The 23,784-nt window shown below is 36.8% G+C and overlaps 1 protein-coding gene across 4 annotated transcripts in view; it reads left to right on the plus strand.

Annotated features, from left to right (window-relative positions):
* CEP162 (centrosomal protein 162) overlaps window positions 1-23,270 on the plus strand; it is a 113,720-nt gene extending 90,450 nt beyond the window's left edge. For all 4 annotated transcript variants that reach the window (XM_015066728.3, XM_027057314.2, XM_027057316.2 and 1 more), the window contains 2 exons: window positions 4,433-4,567; window positions 21,675-23,270. In XM_015066728.3, the coding sequence (XP_014922214.1) occupies window positions 4,433-4,567; window positions 21,675-21,884 (345 nt within the window). In that variant the 3' untranslated portion in view covers window positions 21,885-23,270. The remainder of the gene's footprint in view (window positions 1-4,432; window positions 4,568-21,674) is intronic.
* The last annotated feature ends 514 nt before the right edge of the window (window positions 23,271-23,784 follow it).

Consider the following 23,784-nt stretch of genomic DNA (forward strand, 5'->3'; position numbering starts at 1 on the left):
TTATATATTTACCATTACCAGTGAGTTTTACACTAACTTCTTATGTTTTTACAATGTTAATTTTCTTTTATTTATACTTAAAGAGCTCCTGTTAGCACTTTTTGTAAGGCAGGTCTAGTGGTGAAGAACTCGCTCAGCTTTTATTTGTTCAAAAAAGTCAGTTTTAGCCATTGTTGCTTTAAATATACTCTGTCCTTTTCTCTTTCTCTTGTTGTGGAATTACCATAATGCAGATACTACTTGTTTTGATTGTGTCCCATACGTCTCATAGGCTTTTTCATTCTTTTTGCTCTTTTGACTGTATAATTTTAAATGACTTGTCTTTTAGATCACTGGCTTTCTTCTGTATGGTCAAGTCCCTATTGAATTCTTCTATACAGTCATTGTATTCTTCACCTCTGGTATTTCTGTTTTGGGGTATTTTTTTCATGGTTTTTATTTCTTTGTTGAACTTCTTGTTTTGTTCATGCATTGTTTTCCTAATTTTGTTTAATTGTATGTTCTTGTAGTTGTGTAAACTTTTTAAGGAGGATTATTCTGAATTCTTTGATCATAGAGTTCACAGATCTCTATTTCTTTAGGGTTAGTTTATTGGAGCTTTCTTTTCTTTGGTGGTGTCAGATTTTCAGATCCTTGGTTCCTTTGGTTGGTGTCTGTATTTGAGTAAGTAGTCTCCTCTTCCAGACTTTACAGATTCACTTTGGCATAAACAGTGTTCAACAGTCAGTGCACTTTGGGTTTCTGGATGTGTCTGGTGGTGATGTCCTTGGGCAGGGGTGGCTTGCTGTCAGGGTTTGTTTTTTGGCCAAGGCTACTGCCCAGGTAGCTACTGCCCAAGACCTCACTCTCTGAGGTCAAGAGTGGGGAGGTGTCACTAGTTGAATATAGTTGGATAGAAATTTTGGCTTGGTTCCCTGCCTAATAAGTCTTTAGGAGGGACTTCATGGTTGCCCAGCTTCTCTCGTAAGGTTTTTATTAGACTCTTGGGAACTGGATATATACTCAGGAATAGATGGGGCTATGAATTAGCTTCTCTGTCCTGGTGGAGTGACAGGATAGGCCCCAGTGCCTGTGTAGTTCATTGTCTGGGCACACAAATCAGGCAAGATTGTGTACTGAATTCTCTGGCTGACAGGGCCACATGCTCTGTTGATGGACAGAAAGCATAGCCTGTGGCTCTCCCCAAGTGCCACTGTATGCAGGACTCTCATGGGATGCTCTGCAGCTTCCCACATGCTCTGGTTAGGTTCTTTGGTTAAGCAGCCAGAAAGCTGTATTCAGCAATGGGCAAAGCTTCAAATGAGTTTCCTGGCCCAGGAGCAATGTAAGAAACTGCTCTAATGCCAGTAAAGCTTTTTGACTGTAGTCTTGACTCAAGCCAACCAGCGCCCCAGGTTCCCTGGCCAGATAGGCCATTGGCTTTGCAGACTATCAACTCTGACTGCTGGACTCTATTCTAGTATTGCTGGGCTACCCAGCTTTTCAGGTGTTCTACTCAGGCTTTCTGGTCAAGCAGCACTGTGATCTTCACTCAGCAGTGTGCCAAAGTGTGGCTTGGCTTCCCTGCCTGAGTGGATGCAGTCCCAGCTTGAGGGCTGGCAAATCTTTCTGTTTGAGGACCTGAGTCAGGCAGACCTGCACCCCACCCAATTCCACAGTCAGACTATACCACCGACTTGGATCTATAGGTGAGCAAAGCTGCTGGTTGGGATTACTACTTGGGCACTGCAAGTATGAATTCAGTCTGCCAAGATCTAGCTGCCAGTTGTTACAAGCCCTTCCCCACATCTCCATCACAATCAGATTCCTAGTGATTAGTCCCCATGGGATAAAGACATGCGGGGGCTCTCAAGAAGTGACCCACAACACTGGGGGAGTTGGATGTCCAACCCAGGCTGTCTTTTCCCATGGAGAAATGGTAGTCCCGGGGAGACCTCTCCATACTGTGCTGCCTGGGCCTGAGGGAGGGGCAGTGCAGCCAGCATGTAGCCACTCTGCTTACCCTTATGATGTAGTCTGTCTTGGTCTCTGTGATGCAGGGGGATGCTTCAGCCTCACCCTCATATTATATCATTCTCTCAGCTGCATCTAGTCCATGAATAATTGTTAGTTCTTATGAGGGGAAACAGCATCAGGAACTACCTATGTCACCACCTTGATGATGTCACTCTTCCTTTATTAACACTTTTTTATATTACTTTATAATAGTCAAAATCATAATGATAGTTATTTATTATTTAGTATGTACTAAGCACTGTGGTAAGTGCTCTGTGTAGTTTTCACCATAACCCAAAAGGGTAGGTACTATTATTCCCATTTTATAGATGAATATTGATGCTAAGAAAAATAAAATAATTTGCTTCAGGTTACCAAGCAATGTGTAAAAAGTATCAGCATCAGAACCCAAGACCCTCTTACTCCAGGTCCCAGGCTCTTAATTAGTATTTTACTAATGCTGTATTTCTGGACATCAGGTATTTGCCAATTTTTTTTCCCATAGTATTCAAGAAGCAGGAATAATTTTTGATCATTCATCTCATGTATCCAGTTACTCCCATAGGGTAAATTCACTAAAATACAAGGATTTTAAAATACATACATTCACTTTAATTATACTTTTAAAGATGCTTTTAAGTAGGCACTGATGAAGGGAAATTTTTCCTACTTTTTGTCTAAATATAAATTTCTAAATTTATGTAATTTATAGACTAATGTTTAATCATTGGTGAATTCATTAATTCATGAATAATTATTAAACACCTGTGCTCGGAATACTGAGAACAAGATAGACAAATCTTTGGTCTTACAGAGCTTATATTTTATTTGGGAAATCAGAAAATAAATATAAAACTTGATAAAATTAACTGAGACAATGTCTGTAAAGTACTTAGCATAGCACCTCGCACATGATAATGTCATGACTCTACTACTTACCCTTTAAGACTTTATTCAAAGACAGCTGCCTCAGGTTAAGAGTCCTGCAACCTAGCTCTGCTTCCAGTTAGGTATTCCCCACTCATCACCTCATTGCTACTTGGTCATCTCTCCATAACAACATACTATATTAGAATTCTCATTCACTTGACTGCTGCTTTCACTAGAGCGGAACATCCCAGCTGGTGTACCAGGAATGGATTCCCTATGGATCATAAGATAGCAATTACTGGAAATGTTGTCTCATTATAAACCCAAAGTCACTTTTCAGTCATTAAGTTTACAGAAGCTGAAGTGATATTTGACCATTACGTGTATGACAATGCCTCTTACAAATTTCTTAGTTCAGCAATCACTGGTTTTGTGTTATAATTTTTAGTAATCATTGTTTTGACATAGAAGATTTTATGCCCAGCACTCATCACTGCAGCATGTTCTCTAGGGTCTCTCTCCCTAACCTTTCTGCAAATCATCCCAATTAAAGTCTGCAAATTTCTGTGGTCACTGATGATATCCCATGGATATCCCACATATAAATATTTATTTAGACTTATGTAGGCTTATAGTTTCACATTTGAAACTAGAAAGAGTGGCAGTTTGGGGAGGGGTTGGGTTTTTTTGTAGTGTTATTAGGTACTGGGTGTTTCCATGGAAAATTTGGTTGAATTTGTTAATTTTAGCCATTTTTACTTGTTAATTATTTTGCCTTTTGATACTAACAGGAAATAATTATGAATATATGGTATAAAGAAAATGCAGTTGTTTCACTAAGCCCAATATAAAGATATCTCAGATCCCCTCTATTTTACTGACTGGCACCATGAAAATATCACCATTTTCTCTGCAGACCATGGTATGAAAAAGGAGGTACCACACAAGACTGTAACCTCCATGACTAGGTCATCTCTATATCCTCAAGACCTAAGACAACATCTAGAACAGAAAGAGTTCAGTATATTCTCTCTTTTATAAACATAAATGTATTTGTGGAATGAATTATTATAAAGTGATAAGAGCCAGAAGAGGATTACAGATAGAATTATAGAAAGTTGACAAAAGGAGGATTCATATTTACTGAACTCTGTGTGTGTTGGAAGCTATACTGGGTAGGGTGCTTTAAATGTTTGATTAATCCTAGAAGTAATCAGCCTTGTTAAATACTTTGTAGCAAAGCTGAATATACCACAGACAGTACCCACCTTCATTTTTAATGCTATAATCAGCCTGGCATACATGGGAGGAAGTGATCCAGTCATCTGGAATCATCTGGATTGTGAGGTCACTTCAGAGCTAAGAGGAGCCTTTTCTTCCTGTAGATAGAATAATTAATAGCTTGCATTCCCTAACAACTCAAGATATCTTTCTTATTAGCAAGAAGCCTCTTCCCTAGAGAAATTTTATACAAAGAAAATATGGTGAACATTCTTAAGACTACCTGGTAAAAATAAATGATTTTTCTTGTTACCAGTTTTTCATTTACTTCATACCTCAATTTTAGATTACAAAACTCCTAGAAGAATTACGAGAAGCCAGAGAAAACCATACACCAGAAATGAAACATTTCATGGGCTTAGAAAAGAAAATTAAGCAGATGGAAATGAGACATGAGCAAAGAGAGCAGGAACTTCAACAGGTAAAGTAGTAAATCATATTTACATATTTGTATAGCTCTTCATTTTTAAGTACCTCCAGTTTGCTATAGTTTTGCCATCCCTAGCAGCACTTCCTGAAGTGTTTCATTGTACATTGATCTTATTAAGAATAAATACAGTGTTTAAGAGCACATAAGACTTTAAATTTCAAATACCTGAAGATTGGTTTGCCAACTTATATCATGTTCTTAAAATGTTAGGCATTTTACCCTGGGAATTGGTCTTTGGAAGCCATATCCCATATTCCAGCCATTTCATGTTTGTAAGAAATGTTTGTAAGAAATAGCTATATTAAAATGTAATTGTTTAAAATATTATATGTCTAGCACTAGTGATATCACAATTAGTACACTTAATGACAGATAAATAGAAATTAAAAATGGCAGAAGTAAGGGCATGATGTTTTTAGGCATTAGCCTTTCTGCTAGTATTTACCTTTGCTTGAAGAGTCTATTGGTCGGCTTGAGCTGTTACAACAAAATACCATAAACTGGGTTACTTAAAAAACAAATTAATTTTCTCACAGTTCTGGAGGCCAGATGTCTAAGATTAAATTTCCAGCTGATTCATTCTGGTTGAATATGCTCTTCCTGGCTTGCAGAGGGCCTTTCCTCAGTGTGTGCTTTGGGGTGAGGGAAGGAGACTAGAGAGAGAAAGAGAGCTATCTGGTATCTTTTCTGATAAGGACACTAATCTACTCTGAACAGGACCCCACCCTTATGATTTCATTTAACCTTAATTAGTTCCTTACTCCAAAAATAGCCATACTGTGGGTTAGGGCTTCAACATATGAAAAGGGAGTAGGGGGACACAGAAAAAATTCAGTCTAAAACAGTATAAATATATATATTCTTTGAAAAAAAAAACAAAAAGATATGCAATGGTTTATGGTTGACCTAAGTTCCAGAGAAACCCTAGCTCTATTTAATCATATCAAAGTTTTAGGTCTTCATCATTATAGGAACTACAAAATGTAAAATAGAGGACAAAAAGTTTAGTGTAATTCATTTCTCATTTTTACATAAGGTGACTGAATGGATTAAAAAGAAAAAAAAGACCTCTGAATGCTGCCTACAAGAATGCTGCCTCACTTCAGACCTAAAGATACATTATAGATTGAATGTAGAGATAGAAAAAGATATTCCATGCAAATGGAAATTTTTTGAAAAGGTAGCAACACATATCAGTCGTGAGACAAAGGACATTATGTAATGATTAAGGGATCAATCCAACAAGAGGATATAACAGTTGTAAATATTTATGTAACTAACATAGCAGCACCTAAACGTATAAATCAAATATCAACATCCATAAAAGGGGAAATAGAAATACCATATTAGTAGGGGACTTAAACACCCCCACTTACATTAATGGATAGATCATCTGGACAGAAAATCAATTAAAAAAAACAAAACAGTAGCTTTGAATAACACGTTAGACCAGACGTACTTAACAGATATTGGATGTAATGGGCTGTGAATAGCAGCAGCATATACATTCTTTTCAAGTGTGCATGGACTGATCTTTAGGATAGATCACATTAGACCAAAGAATAAGTTTTAGACTATTAAGAAGATTGAAATCAAGCAAGCATCTTCTCCAACCACAATGGTATGAAACTACAAATCAATTACAAAAATAAAAGAAACAGAACACAAATACATGGAGGCTAATCAAGATGCCATGAAATAACCAATAGGTCAATAAAGAAATCATAGCAGAAATTTAAAAATACCTTGAGACAAATGAAAATGGAAACAATATTCCAAAATCTTTTGGACATAGCAAAACCAGTTCTATGAGGGAATTTTTTTTTTTTTATAGCTACACAGGCCTACCTCAAGAAACAAGAAAAATCTCAAATAATCTAACATTACACATAAAGGAACTAAAAATAACAAAGCTCAAAGGTAGAAGGAAAGAAGGAAATAATAAAGGTCATGACAAAAGTAAATGAAATAGAGACAAAAAAAATAAGGAAGATTAGTGAACTAAGAGCTGGTTCTTTAGAAGATAAAACTGATAAGCCTTTAGCCAGACTCCTCAAGGAAATGAAAAGACTTCAATAAATAACAATAAAGAAATGAAAAAGGGAGAGTTAAAATCAGCACCACAGAAATCCAAAGGATTGTAAAAGACTACTATGAAAGGTTATATGCCAACAAATTGGACAACCTAGAAGAAATTGATTTTTATAAATATAAAATCTCCCAAGACTGAATCAGGAAGAAATAGAAAATCTGAATAAACTAATTACTAGTAACAAAATTGAATTGGTGGGACACCTGGATGGCTCAATTGGTTTTAGGTCTGACTCTTGGTTTCTACTCAGGTCATGATCCCAGGATCGTGGGAGCAATCCCCATGTGGGGGCTCCCTGCTGAGCATGGAGCCTGCTTAAGATTGTGTCTCTCTCTCTCCCCAAATTGTGTTCTCTCTAAAAATGAAATTAAAAAAAATTGAATTGATAATCCAAAAATTCCCAACAAAGAAAAGTCTGGGACCAGATGGCTTTAAATGTTTGGAAGAATTCACCTGTAAAGAAGAATTAATACCAATCCTTCTCAAACTATCCCTGCCCCCCCAAAAAAAATGAAGAGGAAGGAATGTTTTCAAATTCATTCTACAAGCCCAATATTACCCTACCAACAACAAAGACACTACAAAAAAAAGAAGAAAATTACAGAAAGAAGAAAATTCCCTGATGAACATAGATGCAAAAAATCCTTAACAAAGTATTAGCAATCTAAATTCAAAAATACATTAAAAGGATAATTCACCACAGTATGGTGGGATTTATAGGATACAAGGACGATTGAGTTCTTCAAATCAACATGACATACCATATTAGCAAAATGAAAGTTAAAAATCATATGATTTCAATAGATGCAAAAAAGCATTTGCCGAAGTTCAGCATACATTCATGATAAAAAATTCTCAATATGCTGAGTATAGATGAAACCTCAGAAAGGCCATATATGACAAACCCACAGCTGACATGATACTCCACAGTGAAAAACTGAAAAGTTAGCTTTTTCACTAACATCAGGAACAAGGATGTCCACTCTTTGTTATACTCCAAGCTAGTACCAGAAGTCATAGCCACAACAACCAGATAAGAAATAAAAAGCATGCAAATTGAAAAGGATGAAGTACAACTGTCACTATTTACAGATAACATTGATAATGTATATAGAAAACCCTAAAGATTCCACCAAAAATCTGTTAGAATAAATGAATTCAGTAAAGTTGCAGTATGCAAAATTAGTGTACAGAAATGAAACAGATGTCTGTACATTAACAACTAGCAAGAAGAAATTAAGAAGACCATCACTTATAACTACATCAAAAAGAAGAAAATACATAAAAATGAATTTAACCTAAGAGTTGCAAGACCTGTACTCTTAAAACTGTAATACATAGATGAAAGAACTTGAAGAAAACACAATAAATGGAAAGATACACATGGATTGGAGGCGTATTATTGAAATGTTCATAATACCTAAAGCAATCTGCAGATTTGGTGCAGTCCTTATCAAACACCAGTAGTAGTATTTTTCATGGAACTAGAACATGTATTCCTAAAGTTGATATGGAATCACAAAAGACCCCAAATACGCAAAGCAGTCTTGAGAAAGAACAAAGCTGGAGGTATCACACTCCCAGTTTTTCAAATGTATTACAAAACTATAGTAATGAAAACAGTATAGTCCTGACATGAAAACAGACACACAGATCAATAGAACCGAATAGAAAACTCAGAAATAAACCCATGCTTATATGGTCAATTAGTCTATGACAAAGGAGGCAAGAATATACAATGAAGATAAGATCATCTCTTTAATAATGATAATAATGGTGCTGGTAAAACTGGACAGCTGCATGCAAAAAAAAGTAAGATGACCACTGTCTTACACTATATACAAAACAAAAGGAAACAAACAACACCTCAAAATGGATTAAAGACCTAAATGTAAGACCTGAAACCATAGATCTACTTTAAAAAACAGTAAACTCTTGGACATTAGTGTTGGCAATGTTTTGGTTTTTTTTGTTTTTTGTTTTTGAATAGGCCTCCTTAGAGAACAAAAGCAAAAATAAACAGTTGGACTACATCAAATTGTAGTAGGCATGGGGTGCCTGAGTGGCTCAGTTGGCTAAGCATCCAACTTCCATTCAGGTCACAATCTCATGGCTCCTGAGTTCGAGCCCCGCATCAGTCTCTCTGCTGTCAGCACAGAGCCCACTTTGGATCCTCTGTCTCCCTCTCTCTTTACCCCTCCCCCACTAGTCAGAAATAGATATTTAAAAATAATTTTTAAAAAATTAAAAGCTTTTTCACAGCAAGGAAACCAACAAAATGAAAACCTACTGAAGGAGGTGTGTGAAGGAGTCAAACTGTTAGGAGGTATTTGCAAATGATATATCCAGTAAGGGGTTAATATCCACAACAAATGAAGAACTCCTAACTCAACACCAAAAAAAAAAAAAAAAAAATCTAATTTAAAAATGGGCAGTGGAGGGGAAGGGCCAAGATGGCGGAACAGCATGGAAGCTTTTTTTGTGTGTCCCTCGTTCCTGAAATGGAGCCAGATCAACACTAAACCATTTTGTACACCTATAAAACTGATTTGAGGATTAACACAGCAATCTGCATAACCTGAACCACAGAACTTGGCAGGTACATGGCATGGAGAGGTGAACTGGGGGAGAGAAGCTGCGCAGGGCAGGGGGCTGTTTTTGCTTGTGGAGAGAGGAAGGGGGGAAGGGGAATGGGAAAAGCAACCCCACACTCCCCTGCCTCCCCTCTGCTGAAAGCAGCTGGAGAGAAAGTGTAAGAGTGGAAATAGCCACAAGGGACTGAACAAAAAAGGGAAAAAGGAGAAAGGAGACAGTTTAAATTCCATTAAGACTCTATAAACAGGGGGAGCACAAGAGAGTCTGAAACTCCACAGCTTGATACCGCGCAGTGCCCTGGTGGGAAGAGCAAATCCTGAGGAACAGTAAGCAAGGTCCAAGGGGTTCAAGGTCCACACAGGAAGTGGTGGTTTCCCTACTGGGAGGATATTTGGTAGAGACTGTGCAGCCTCCACACAGACAAAGGTCCCAGGGGACCCTGGAAAACAACCACATTTGCTGGTGTTGGAACAAGGACATTAAAGGTGAAGCCTGGTACCAGATGTGTGTTGTGATTTTCCATAATCCCTGAAACACTGCTGCTACCTGATCGTGTAAACTTTTTTGGCAGTAGGCTGGCACCCAGCCACAGTCTCTAGGCAGCAGCACGATCTCACGAATGTTTTCTAGGGGCAGACCGGCACCCAGTCATTGCTCAGGGAGACCCTCCCACAGAGAGGCTGAATGGGTCCAGCCACAGTCCCTCAGAAGTGAGGGGTTGGGAAAAAGCCACATCTGAGATAAAACTCAGGAGGGAGGTGCTACCTGGCAGCCTCACGGCTTGGCCAAAGACAGTGTAGAAGAGGGAAATGCACAGAAGCCAGAGACAAAGTAGGGGTGCTTGATTGCTGCATGGGGAGAACACAGTTCTGATACTAGAGAGTAGGTAGCTGGGGGATGCCATTTTCACCCCTCCCACACAAGGGCATACACACCTACATGCATCACAACAATCAACCCCAGTAAGCCAAGCAGTGCCATCTAGTGGAGAATGGAGCTGTTACATTAAGCCCTGCCCAACCAAGCCAACCATGCTCTTGAGGAACACCACGAGTCTCTCTGCCAGCTTATAGACTATAAAGGGCTTCGTAGTTTGACTTCTGGGGAAAACCAGATGTAATTTCAATCCTATTTCATTTTGTTCACTGGTCCATCTATTCAATTTTTTTTTCTTTTTCTTTTCTTTTTCTGTATTCAAGAATGAGAAAAAAATTTTTATTTTCCACTTTTCTTAAAAAGATTTTTCTTCAATTTTTTTTCTATTTTTTTACTTTTTTGTAAATTTTTTATTTAATTTTTTTGAAAATGTTTTAAATTCTATTTTACTTTCATCATTTCATTCTATTTTGTATTCTTTTTCAAATTTTCACATTTTCCTTTTTTTTTTTCTTATCTTTCCCTTTTTTCTCTAATCTATCAAGCTTTTTTCAACAACCAGACCAAAACACACCTAGTATCTAGCATCCTTTATTTGATTCCTTTTGTGTTGTTTTTAATTTTTATTTTTTTTATTTCATTAATTCCTTTTGTTCCTTAAAATGACAAAATGAAGGAATTAACCCCAAAAGAAAGAACAGGAAGAAATGACAGCCAGGGACTTAACACAGATACAAGTAAGATTCTGAACCAGAACTTAGAATCATGATAATAAGAATACTAGCTGGGGTTGAAAATAGAATCCTTTTCTGTGGAGACAAAAGAAGTAAAAGCTAATGAGGATGAAATCAGAACTGCTATAACTGAGCTGCAGTCTCGAATGGATGGCATGGCAGCAAGGATGGATGAGGTAGAGCAGCAATATAGAGGACAAAACTTACGGAGAATAATGAAGCAGAAAAAAAGAGACTAAGGCAAAATAGCACAATGTAAGCATTAGAGAACTCAATGACTCATTAAAATGGGATAACATCAATCATAGGGGTCCCAGAAGATGAAGAGAGAGGAAAAGGGGTAGAAAGTTTATGTCAGCAAATCATAGTAGAAAACTTTCCTAACCTGGGGAAAGACACAGACATCAAAATCCAGGAAGCACAAAGAACTCCCATTAGCTTCAACAAAAAATGACCATAAACAAGGCATATCATGGTCAAATTCACAAAATACTCAGGCAAGGAAAGAATCATGAAAGCAGCAAGGGAAAGTAAGTCTTTAACCTACAAAGGAAGACAGATCAGATTTGCAGCATACCTATCCATAGAAACTTGGCTGGCCAGAAAGGATGGCAAGAGATATTCAGTGTGCTGAATCAGAAAAATATGCAGCCAAGAATTCTTTTTTTCAACGTTTTTATTTATTTTTGGGACAGAGAGAGACAGAGCATGAACAGGGGAGGGGCAGAGAGAGAGGGAGACACAGAATCGGAAACAGGCTCCAGGCTCCGAGCCATCAGCCCAGAGCCTGACGCGGGGCTCGAACTCACAGACCGCGAGATCGTGACCTGGCTGAAGCCAGATGCTTAACCGACTGCGCCACCCAGGCGCCCCTGCAGCCAAGAATTCTTTATCCAGCAAGGCTGTCATTCAAAATAGGAGAGATAAAAACTTTCCCAGACAAACAAAAATTAAAGGAATTTGTGACCACTAAACCAGCCCTGCAAGAAATTTTAAGGAGGACTCTGAAGGGAGAAAAGATAAAAAAAACAAAACAAAAAGACCAAAAGCAACAAAGGTTGGAAAGGACCAGACATCACCACCAGAAACTCCAACTCTACAGGCAACATAATGGCAATAAATTCATATCTTTCTGTACTCACTCTAAATGTTAATGGTCTAAATGCTCCTAATCAAAAGACATGGGGTAATAGAATGTATAAAAAAAAATATCCATCTATATGCTGTTTACAAGAGACCCATTTTAGACCTAAAGATACCTTCAGATTGAAAGTAAGGGGATGGAGAACCATCTATCATGCTAATGGTCGCCAAAAGAAAGCCAGGATAGCCATACTTACATCAGACAATCTATATTTTAAAGACTGTAACAAGAGGCGAAGAAGGGCATTATATCATAATTGAGTCTATCCACCAAAAACATCTAACAGTTGTAAACATTTAAGCCCCCAGCGTGGAAGTACCCAAATATAGAAATCAGTTATTCACAGACATAAAGAAACTCATAGATAATAGTACCATAATAGTAGGGCACTTCAACACCCCACTTACTGCAATGGACAGATCATCTAATCAAGAAATCAACAAGGAAACAATGGCTTTGAATGACACACTGGACCAGATGGACTTAACAGATATATTCAGAACATTTCATCCTAAAGCAGAGTACACATTCTTCCTGAGTGCACATGGGACATTCTCCACAATAGATCACATACTGGGACACAAATCAGCCCTCAAGTATAAAAAGATCGAGATCATACCTAATGCATATTTTCTGACCACAACGCTATGAAACTTGAAATCAGCCACAAGAAAAAATTTGGAAAGATAACAAATACCTGGAGACTAAAGACCATCCTACTAAAGAATGAATGAATGGGCTAACCAAAAATTAAAGAGGAAATTAAAAAGTACCTGGAAGCCAATAAAAATGATAACACCACAGCCCAAAACCTCTGGGATGCAGCAAAGGCCGTCATAAAAGGGAAGTATATAGCAATCCAGGCCTTCCTAAGGAAGAAAGGTCTCAGATACACAACCTAACCTTACATCGTAAAAAGCTGGAAAAAGAACAGCAAATAAAACCCAAAACCAGCAGAAGACAGGAAATAATAAAGATTAGAGCAGAAATCAATGCTATCGAAACCAAAAACACAGAACAGATTAATGAAACCAGAAGCAGGTTCTTTGAAAGAATTATCAAAATTGATAAATTCATAGCCAGTTTGATCAAAAAGAAAAAGGAAAGGATCCAAATACATAAAGTCAAGAATGAAAGAGAATAGATCACAACCAACACAGCAGAAATATAAACAATAGAATAATCTGAGCAATTATACGCCAATAAAATGGGCAATCTGGAAGAAATGGACAAATTCCTAGAAACATAGAAACTACCAAAACTGAAACAGGAAGAAATAGAAAATTTGAACAGACCCAGAATAAGCAAAAAAATAGAATTAGTTATCAAAAATCTCCCAAAGAGTCCAGGGCCAGATGGCTTTCCAAAGGAATTCTACCAAACATTTAAAGAAGAGTTGACACCTATTCTTTTGAAGCTGTTCCAAAAAATAGAAATGGAAGGAAAACATCCAAACTCATTCTGTGAAGCCAGCATTACCTTGATTCCAAAACCTGACAAAGACCTCACTAAAAAGGAGAATTACAGACCAGTTTCCCTGATGAACATAGATGCAAAAATCCTCAACAAGATACTAGCCAACTGGATCCAACAATACATTAAAAGAATTATTCAATATGATCAAGTGACATTTATACCTGGGATGCAGGGCTGGTTCAATATCCGTAAAACAATCAATGTGACACATCACATCAATAAAAGAAAGGACAAAAACCACATGATCCTCTCAATAGATGCAGAGAAAGCATTTGACAAAATACAACATCCTTTCTTGATGAAAACCCTCAAGAAAGAAGGGATAGAAGGATCATATCTTGGGGCACCTGGATGGCTCAGTCAGTTGGGCCTCCAACTTTGGCTCAGGTCATGATCTCACTGTCTGTGGGTTCAAACTCCATGTTGGGCTCTGTGCTGTCAGGTTAGAGCCTGGAGCCTGGTTCAGATTCTGTGTCTCCCTCTCTCTCTGCCCCTCACCTGTTCATGCTCTTTCTCTCAAAAATAAATAAATATAAAAAAAAATAAAAAGGATCATACCTTAGCATCATAAAAGCCATATATGAAAGACCCACCACTAATATCATCCTGAATGGGGAAAAACTGAGAGCTTTGTCCCTAAGGTCAGGAACACGACAGGGATGTCCACTCTCACCACTGTTATTCAACATAGTATTGGAAGTCTTAGCCCCAGCAGTCAGACAACACAAAGAAATAAAAGGCATCAAAATTGGCCAGGAGGAAGTCAAACTTTCACTCTTTGTAGATGACATGATACTCTATATGGAAAACCCAAAAGCTTTCACCAACAAACTGCTAGAACTGATCCATGAATTCAGCAAAGTTGCAAGATATAAAATCAATGCACAGAAATCAGTCACATTCCCATACACCAATAATGAAACAACAGAAAGAGAAATCAAGGAATCCCATTTGCAGTTGTACCAAAAACCATAAAATGCCTAGGAATAAATCTAACTAAAGAGATGAAAAATCTACACACTGAAAACTACAGAAAGCTCATGAAAGAAATTGAAGAAGACACACAAAAAAATGGGAAAAATATTCCATGCTCATTGATTGGAAGAACAAATATTGTTAAAATGTCAATACCACCCAAAGCAATCTACATATTCAGTGCAATCCCAATCTGAATAACAACAGCATTCTTCACAGAGCTAGAACAATCCTAAAGTTTGTATGGAACCAAAGCAATCTTGAAAAAGAAAACCAAAGCTGGAGGCATCACATTGCTGGACTTCAGTATGTATTACAAAACTGTAATTATCAAGACAGTATGCTACTGGCACAAAAACAGACACTCAGATCAATGGAACAGAGAACCCAGAAATGGATCCACAAATATATGGCCAACTAATCTTTGGCAAAGCAGGAAAGAATATCCAATGGAATAAAGACAGTCTCTTCAGTAAATGGTGCTGGGAAAACTGGACAGTGACATGCAGAAAAATGAACCTGGACCACTTTCTTATACCATACACAAAAATAAACTCAAAATGGATGAAAGACTTCAATGTAAGACAGGAAGCCATCCAAATCCTGGAGGAGAAAACAGAGAGCAACCTCTTTGACCTCAGCCGCATCAACTTCTTATTTGACATGTCTCCAGAGGCAAGGGAAACAAAAGCAAATATGAACCATTGCGACCTCATCAAGATAAAAAGCTTCTGCACAGTAAAGGAAACAATCAGCAAAAGTAAAAGGCAACTGACAGAATAGGAGAAGATATTTGCAAATGACCTATCAGATAAAGAGGTAGTGTCCAAAATCTATAGAGAACTTATCAAACTCAACACCCAAAAAACAAATAATCCAGTAAAGAAATGGGCAAAAGACATGAATTGACACTTCTCCAGAGAAGACTTCCAGATGGCCAACCGACACATGAAAAAATGCTCAACTCACTCATCATCAGGGAAATACAAATCAAAATCACAATGAGATATCACCTCACACCTGTCAGAATGGCTAACATTAACAACTCGGGCAACAACAGATCTTGGCGAGGATGCGGAGAAAGAGGATCTCTTTTGCACTGCTGGTAGGAATGCAAACTGATGCAGCCATTCTGGAAAACAGTATGGAGGTTCCTCAAAAAATTAAAAATAGAACTACCCTAGACCCAGCAATTGCACTACTAGGTATTTGTCCAAGGGATACAGGTGTGCTGTTTCAGAGGGGCACAGGCACCCCAATGTTTATTTATAGCAGCACTGTTGACAATAGCCAAAGTATGGAAAGAGCCCAAATGTCCATCAACAGATGAATGGATAAAGAAGATGTGGTATATGTATAAACACAATGGAGTATTACTCAGCAATCAAAAAGAATGAATTCTTGACATTTGCAATTACATGGATGGAACTGGAGGGTATTAAGCTAAGCGAAATTAGTCAATAAAGACAAATATCATATGACTTCACTCATGAGGACTTTAAGATACAAAACAGATGAGCATAAGTACAAAAGGAAGCAAAAATAATAAAAATCAGGAAGAGGGACAAAACATAAGAGACTCTTAAATATAGAGAACAAACAGCGTTGCTGGAGGGTTGTCGAAGGGGGGATGATCTAAATTGGTAAGGGGATTAAGGAATCTACTCCTGAAATCATTGTTGCACTATATATATGCTAACTAACTTGGATGTAAATTAAAAAAATAATTAATTTAAAAAATAAAATAAATAAAAATGGGCAGTGGACCTGAATATTCTTATAAAGACATACAGACGACCAACAAACACATGAAAAGATGTTCAGTATCACTAATCATCAGGGAAGTATTTTCAGAATGGAAACACAATATACCAAAACTTAGGGGAGGCAGGAAAAATAACTGATACAAGTTCATAGCAATAAATGCATATATGGAGAACCAAAAAAGATTTCATATAGACAACTTTAAACCTCACAGAACTAGAGAGAGAAGAATAAATGAAGCCCAAAGTTGACAGAAGGAAGTAACAAAGATCAGAACAGAAATAAATGAAATAAAGACTAAAAATAAACTAAAAGTTGGTTCTTTTAAAGATAAAATTAACAGACCTTTAGGTAGACTAAACAAGAAAAGAGAGAGAAAACTAAAATAAATGATCTCAAAATGAAAGAGGAGACATTACAACTGATACCACAGAAATACAAAGGATCATAAGAGACTGGCATGAATAATTGTACAGCAACAAATTGGACAACCAAAAGAAATGGATAAATTCCTAGGAACAAAACTTAACAAGAAGGCATCATGAAGAAATAGAAAACTTGAAAAGACTGATTATTATTAAGGAGATTGAATTGATAATCAAAAACCTCTCAACAAACAACATCCAGGACCAGAGGGCTTCCCTGGTGAATTCTAAAAACACTTAAATAATTGGTACCAATTCTTTTGAAACATTTGCAAACAAAAAGGAGGGAACTCTTCCAAACTTATTTTGCAGGGCCAGCATCACTCCAGTGCCAAAACCTTGCAAGGATGCCACAAGGCAACACTGGCCAATATCCCTCATGAACATAGATGTGAAAATCATCAACAAAATATTACAAGTCAATATCAGCAATACATCCTAAGAGGGTCATACACCATTAAGTTGGATTTATTCCAGAAATGCAGAAATGGTTCCTCATCCACAAATCAGTGTGATACACCTCATTAACAAAATGAAGAGTAAAAAGCTTAAGATGATCTCAGTAGATGTAGAAAAAGCATTTGACAAAGTTCAGTATCTTTTCCTGATGGAAACTCAACAAATGGTATAGAGGGAAGGTACTTCGACATAATGAAATCCATATATTAAAAACCCATAGCTATCCTCATAATCCATGGTGAAAAGCTGAAAGCTTTTCCTTTAAGATCATGAACAAGATAAGGATGCCCACTCACACCACATTTATTCAAAATAGTATTGGAAATCTTAACAAGAGCAATTAGTCAAGAAATAAAATGCCTCTGGGGCACCTGGGTGGCTCAGTTGGGTGAATGTCCGTCTGACTTCGGCTCAGGTCATGATCTCACGGTCTGAGTTCGAGCCCACGTCGGACTCTGTGCTGACAGCTCAGAACCTAGAGCCTGCTTCAGATTCTGTGTCTCCCTCTCTCTCTGCGCGCCCCCCCCCCCCCCCCGCTCATGCTCTCTCTGTCAAAAATAAATATTAAAAAGAAATTTAAAAAAAAGAAATAAAATGCCACCAAATTAGAAAGGAAGAAATACAACTACCACTCTTTGCAGATGACATGACATAATATATAAGAAACCCTAAAGACTTTACCAAAAACTATTAGAACTAAAAAATTCAGTAAAGTTGCAGAATACAAAATAATATACAGAAATCTGTTGCATTCCTATACACTAATAACAAACCATCAAAAAAATTTTTTAAGTTAATTTCAAAAAATTTAAATGCCATGCTTATAGATACAGAGAGTAGATAGGTGGTTTCCAGGGGTAGGGCATGGGAGGTAGGAAAAATGGGTGCCAGGAGAAAAAGGTAAAAACTTCCAGCTAAAGTAAGTTATACGGATGTAATATACAATGTGGTGACTATAGTTAATATAATAAACTGTATATTTTAAAGCTATTAAAGAGCAAATCTCAAAAGTTCTCCTTACTAGAAAAACAAATTTTGTAACTATGTATGACAGTGGATATTAACTAGTATTATGTGGTTATCTTTCTGCAGTATTCGCAAATATCAATCATATGTCACACATGTGAACCTAATGTTACATGTTTATTATACCAATACAATAAACATAAAAAGCTAAGTTCATCACCTCTAGACCCACCTTAAAATAAATGCTAAATGGAATTTGTCAGGTGGAAATAAAATGAAGCTAATTAACATATTTAAAATGTATGATTATTAGGTATAAAACTCACTGGAAATGGTAAATAGTCCAAAGTCAGATTCACTAAGATTGTTGTGGCAATTCATAATTCATTTACAACTCTAGTTTCAAAGTTAAAAAACAGGTGCGCCTGGGTGGCTCAGTCGGTTAAGCATCCGACTTTGGCTCAGGTCATGATCTCACTGCTCATGAGTTCGAGCCCTGCATTGGGCTCTGTGCTGACAGCTCAGAGCCTGGAGCCTGCTTCAGATACTGTGTCTCCCCCTGTCTCTGACCCTCCCATGCTCATTCTCTTTCTCTCTCTGTCTCTCGATAATAAATAAGTGTTTTTTTAAAGAAGCTAAAAAACATTAAAAATAACCATAACTATACTAATTTGTTATTGTATACAAAATATAAAAAATGTTCATTTTAACATCAATAACCTGAAGTTGAGGGGAGGGGTGGAGTAAAAGTGTAAAGTTATCTACTTAAATTAGGTTGTTATATCATATTTTATGTAAGCTTCATGGTAACCACAAAAGAAAAACCTGTACCAATTACAGAAAAGATTATGATAAAGGAGTCAAAGAATACTACTACAAAAAGTTATCACATCACAAAAGACAACTGCAAGAGATAAGCAAGGAACATAGGATCTACAAAACAGTCAAAAAATAAAATGGCAATTGTAAATCTTTATCAGTAATTCCTTTAAATGTAAATTGATTAAATTCTCTATTCAAACCACATAATTGCCAAGTGGATGAAATACAGATCCAACAATATGCCCCTACATGAGACTTTAGCTTTAAGACAAACATCATAGGCTGAGGGAAGGGATAGAAAAATGTGTTTCAATCAAATGGTAACCAGTAGAAATCAGGAGTAGCTGTAATTATGTCAGACAAAATAGATTTTATGCTAAAAATCTACAAAAGAGACAAAGGTAATTTCATAATGATAAAAGGGTCAGTCCATCAATTAAATATATCAGTTGTAAATATTTATGCATCCAACATCACAGCACCTATGTATAGAGAAATAAACAGCAATACAATGATAGAATGGATCTTATCAATGGATAGATCTATCCAAAAAATCAGTAAGGAAACAGTGGGATTTAAATAGTGGGATGTAAACAGTGCTATAGACAAAATGGACCTAACAGACATACACAGTACATTCCTTCCAACAGCAGCAAAATAAACATTCTTCTCAAGCACACAAGGAAAATTTTCTAGTATAGATAATATGGTAGGCCACAAAAGCCTAGCAATTTTAAGATTGAAATCATAGCAAGTATGCTTTCTGAACACAATGATAGGAAACTAGAAGTCAACAGGAGGAAGAAAACTGGAAAATTCACAAACACGTAAAAATTCAACATCACCTCCTAATTAACAATGGATCAAAGAAGAAATTAAAAGTAAAATAAAAAGTATCTTGAGGCAAATGAAAATGGAAACACAACATACCGAAACATATGGGTAGCAGCAAAAGCAGTTCTAAGAGAGAAGGTAATAGTGATAAATGCATACATCAAGAAAAAGATCTCAAACAACTTAACTTACCAGCTCAAAGAACTAGAAAAAGAACAAAATAATCCCAAAGTTAGCAGAAGGTTAGAAATAAAGATTAGAGCAAAAATAAATGAAATGGAGTATAGGAAGACAATAGAAAATATTAACAAAACTCTAGGAGTTGGTTCTTTGAAGAGATAAAATTGACAAACCTTCAGCTAGGCCAACCAAGAAATAAGAGAGGACTTAAAATTATAAATAGAAGAGGAAACATTACAACTGATACCATAGAAATGCAGAGGATCATAGGAGATTACCATATACAACTATATGCCAACAAACAGTACAACTTAGAAGAAATCAGTAAATTGCTAGAAACATACAACCTACCAAGTCTGAATCATTAAGAAACAGAAAATCTGAACAGACCAGTTACTAATAAGATGACAGAATCCAGAATCGGCAATCAAAAATCTCCCAACAAAGAGAAACCGAGGGCCAGGTGACTTCACAATTGTATTCTACCACACTTTTTTTTTTTTTTTAATTTAAATTCAAGTCAGTTAACACAGTGTAGTATTGGTTTCAGGAGTAGAACCCAATGATTCATCACTTCCATATAACACCCAGCACTCATCTCAACAAGTCCCCTCATTAATGCCCATCACCCATTTAGCCCATTCCTCCACCTTCCTCCCCTCCAGCAACCCTCAGTTTATTCTGTGTATCTCTATTTTTATCTTATTTTTCCTTCCTTTCCCCCATGTTCATCTGTTGCTTCTTTTTCTTTAATTTTTTTTTTTAACATTTATTTACTATTGAGAGACAGAGAGAGAGAGAGAGAGCATGAGCAGGGGAATGGGAGAGAGAAAGGGAGACACAGAATGTGAAACAGGTTCCAGGCTCCTAGCTGACAGCACAGAGCCCATCGTGGGGCTCGAACTCACAAACTGCGAGACCATGACCTGAGCCGAAGTCAGACACTTAACTGACTGAGCCACCCAGGCGCCCCTTGTTGTTTCTTAAATTCCATATGAGTGAAATCATATGATATTTGTGTTTCCATGACTGACTTATTTTGCTTAGCATAATACACTCTAGTTCCATCCACATTGTTGTAAATGGCAAGAGCAGGGACGCTGAGGCCAAACTGCTTGGGTATAAACCCTGACTCTGCCTCCAATCGGTTGTGTGTGAATCTTGAGCAAATTATTTTTTGCTTATCTGTGCCTCTATTTCCCTACCTGGTAAATGGGGGTAAATATATAGAATTCACCTGCTACTATGTTTTGCAGGGTTAAATGAGTTAACATATGTAAAATGTTATATGTAAAACCAAGCCTGGCACATGATAGATGCTACATGCATGTACTTTTATCATTTTTACTGCTGTAATGTATATTAATGACGTGTGTTGTATATTAGAACTGTTTTGATTATGTCTCAAGTGCTAATCTTGAGGAACTACATTGGTGGGAGTGTGTTTGGATTCATACCAAGGTATTAGAAATTTCTGATGCTTTGAATGCCACATTTTTTTTTAAAGCTTTGAGTTAAAAAAACAAAAAAACAAAACTCAAGCTCCCTAACTCCTCCCTATCAGAATGAGAATTCCTGGTTCTTACCCTCTTCTTCCACAAGCTTATTGATGGACACAGGCTCCCTCTCCTTCTCCCTCCCCTCTACTACAGTCAGCATTGTCACACTTGAGCTTTCTTGGAATGTTAAATCTTCACTCCCACGATGAACTGTAACAGTAATAATAGATTTTTATTTTTGTTTATTTTGTTTGCAGATAATACAGCAAACACACCAAGTAGTAGAAACTGAGCAAAGCAAAGAAATTGAGAAATGGAAAAGACTTGCACAGTTGAAGAATCGTGAGTTGGACAAGTTCCGCACAGAATTAGACTCAATATTAGATGTTCTTCGAGAACTGCACCGGCAGGGGGTGGTTGTGCCGGTTGCTTTTGCAGAGGAAGTGAATGCATCGGAGTATTACTAGCAACTGGGATTTTCTGTGACCTCATGGAAAGGCCTGATGATGGATGATGAATGGGATCGTGCCACTGTCAGAAAAAGGCTTTTGAAAACTAATGTTCCAGTATGTTGCTAGAAAGCAAATAGTACAAGAGCAACATTTCAAAATAAACTGCCCTAAACCAGTAAAAAAAAAAAAAAAAAAAAAAAAAAAGAGAGAGAGAAAAAACCCATTATGCTGTATTTTACTGAAAATCATTAACCAGTCACATTTTAAGTAACTTCTGGACAAGTCCCTTTATGTCAGAGGATTAGAACTAGGGAGATGAGTTGTAAAAGGTCTAACTTAAATTCTAGATATGAAAAGGAAAAAACTGCTCATACTCCACCATTTTTGACTAAGTGTGTATTAATCCTTGGTACCAGAAAAACAGCTCCTCTTTCTCATGGAAACATGGAGAAGAATGTGAGCACAGTGGTTTGAACAGTCACATCCACAGCCACCTGAGTGGCAGAGCTTCCACAGTATTTGACAAGAATTATAACTTTGTACAGGCAGACAAACTCACTTGTGTTCTCCCAGATTTCCACTTCTACCTCCGGGTGCCTCATTTTCACACCTGATATAAAAGGTGCAAAACGTATTTCACATTTTAAGAGGGGAATTTGATTTATTGTTTTAATCTTTTACGCTCCATGTCTTAAATGCTAGTCCTTTTTTGTAAGTCTAAGATTATAAACAGAATATAACATCTTTACTTTCTCTATTTAAAAAGTAATATATGTTCATTAGAAAAAAGTAAAAACATGCACATAAGTAGTTGGATTGTTATTTTTTACAATGCCCTTTTCCAAAAGCAGATAATATATGGAATACTGATAATATATGGAATTAGCTGTAGCCACCTAATTTTCAATTGTTTGGGCCCTGTGCTGTCCTATAGAAGTATAATATGAGCCACATGTAATTTTCAGTGTTCTTCTAGCAACATTTAAAAAGATAAAAAGAAATGAAATTAATTTGGGTAATTTATGTAATCAATCTAAATATCAGTATAAAAATTGAGTTTTTACATTTTTCCCCATACTTCGTCTCCAAAATCTAGTATATTTTACATTTCAGCACAACTCAGTTTGGACTAGCCACATCCCAAGTGCTCAATTACCATATGCCAGTAAGTGCAATTCTGAAATAATAATTAAAGGGTGAAATACTATGTAAAAGATGGGTAAAACAGATCTTGGTGAAATTATGAGTAGCAAATATGAAATGTGGAAATTAAATATAAGGAATGCAAGTAAAGTCAATGTTCAACATTTCTTATGTCCTTAAGTTGGTAGAAAAAGCATTATTTAAAGGTAGCTATTTTTTATGTGAAAGAATATTAAGTTATAAACTATTTTGGTTATTGAGTGTATTTTTGTGTGTTTTTTTATCTGTAAACCTGTTAATTTATAGCTACACTCATCCCTCCCTCTGTCCTTTTGACTTTCCATCAGCCATTCGTTCCAAGCACAAACATGGTTAATTCTGAAACACAAGGAAGGGCCAACATCAAATAGATTATTACTTACAGAGAAAAGTACATCCTGTGTTGATGAGGATTCTTTATTCTTTTGGAATAAGCTGTGCATATGGCAGGTGTTCAATTCTGTTTATACATAGATCTCTAAGTACTATCAGAACTATTAGTTATACCTAAAATCCTCAGGAACCATACTCCATTCCTTAGTCATTGCCCTAAGGGTCTAGGATGAGAACACAGAACATAGAGAACACTTAGGCTATCCTGAATAGGAAGACTTTTATGAAGAATTAATCTCCAGAAATTATCAGTCCCCTGCTACCAATTACATCCCTCTCACAAGGTCACAAGTTACCTGCATCCACAGGGCAGGAGCCTCACCAGGATATATGGCTTGCT

The sequence above is a fragment of the Acinonyx jubatus genome, chromosome B2 (genome assembly GCF_027475565.1).
Source record: "Acinonyx jubatus isolate Ajub_Pintada_27869175 chromosome B2, VMU_Ajub_asm_v1.0, whole genome shotgun sequence".
NCBI classification, from domain to species: Eukaryota; Metazoa; Chordata; class Mammalia; order Carnivora; family Felidae; genus Acinonyx; species Acinonyx jubatus.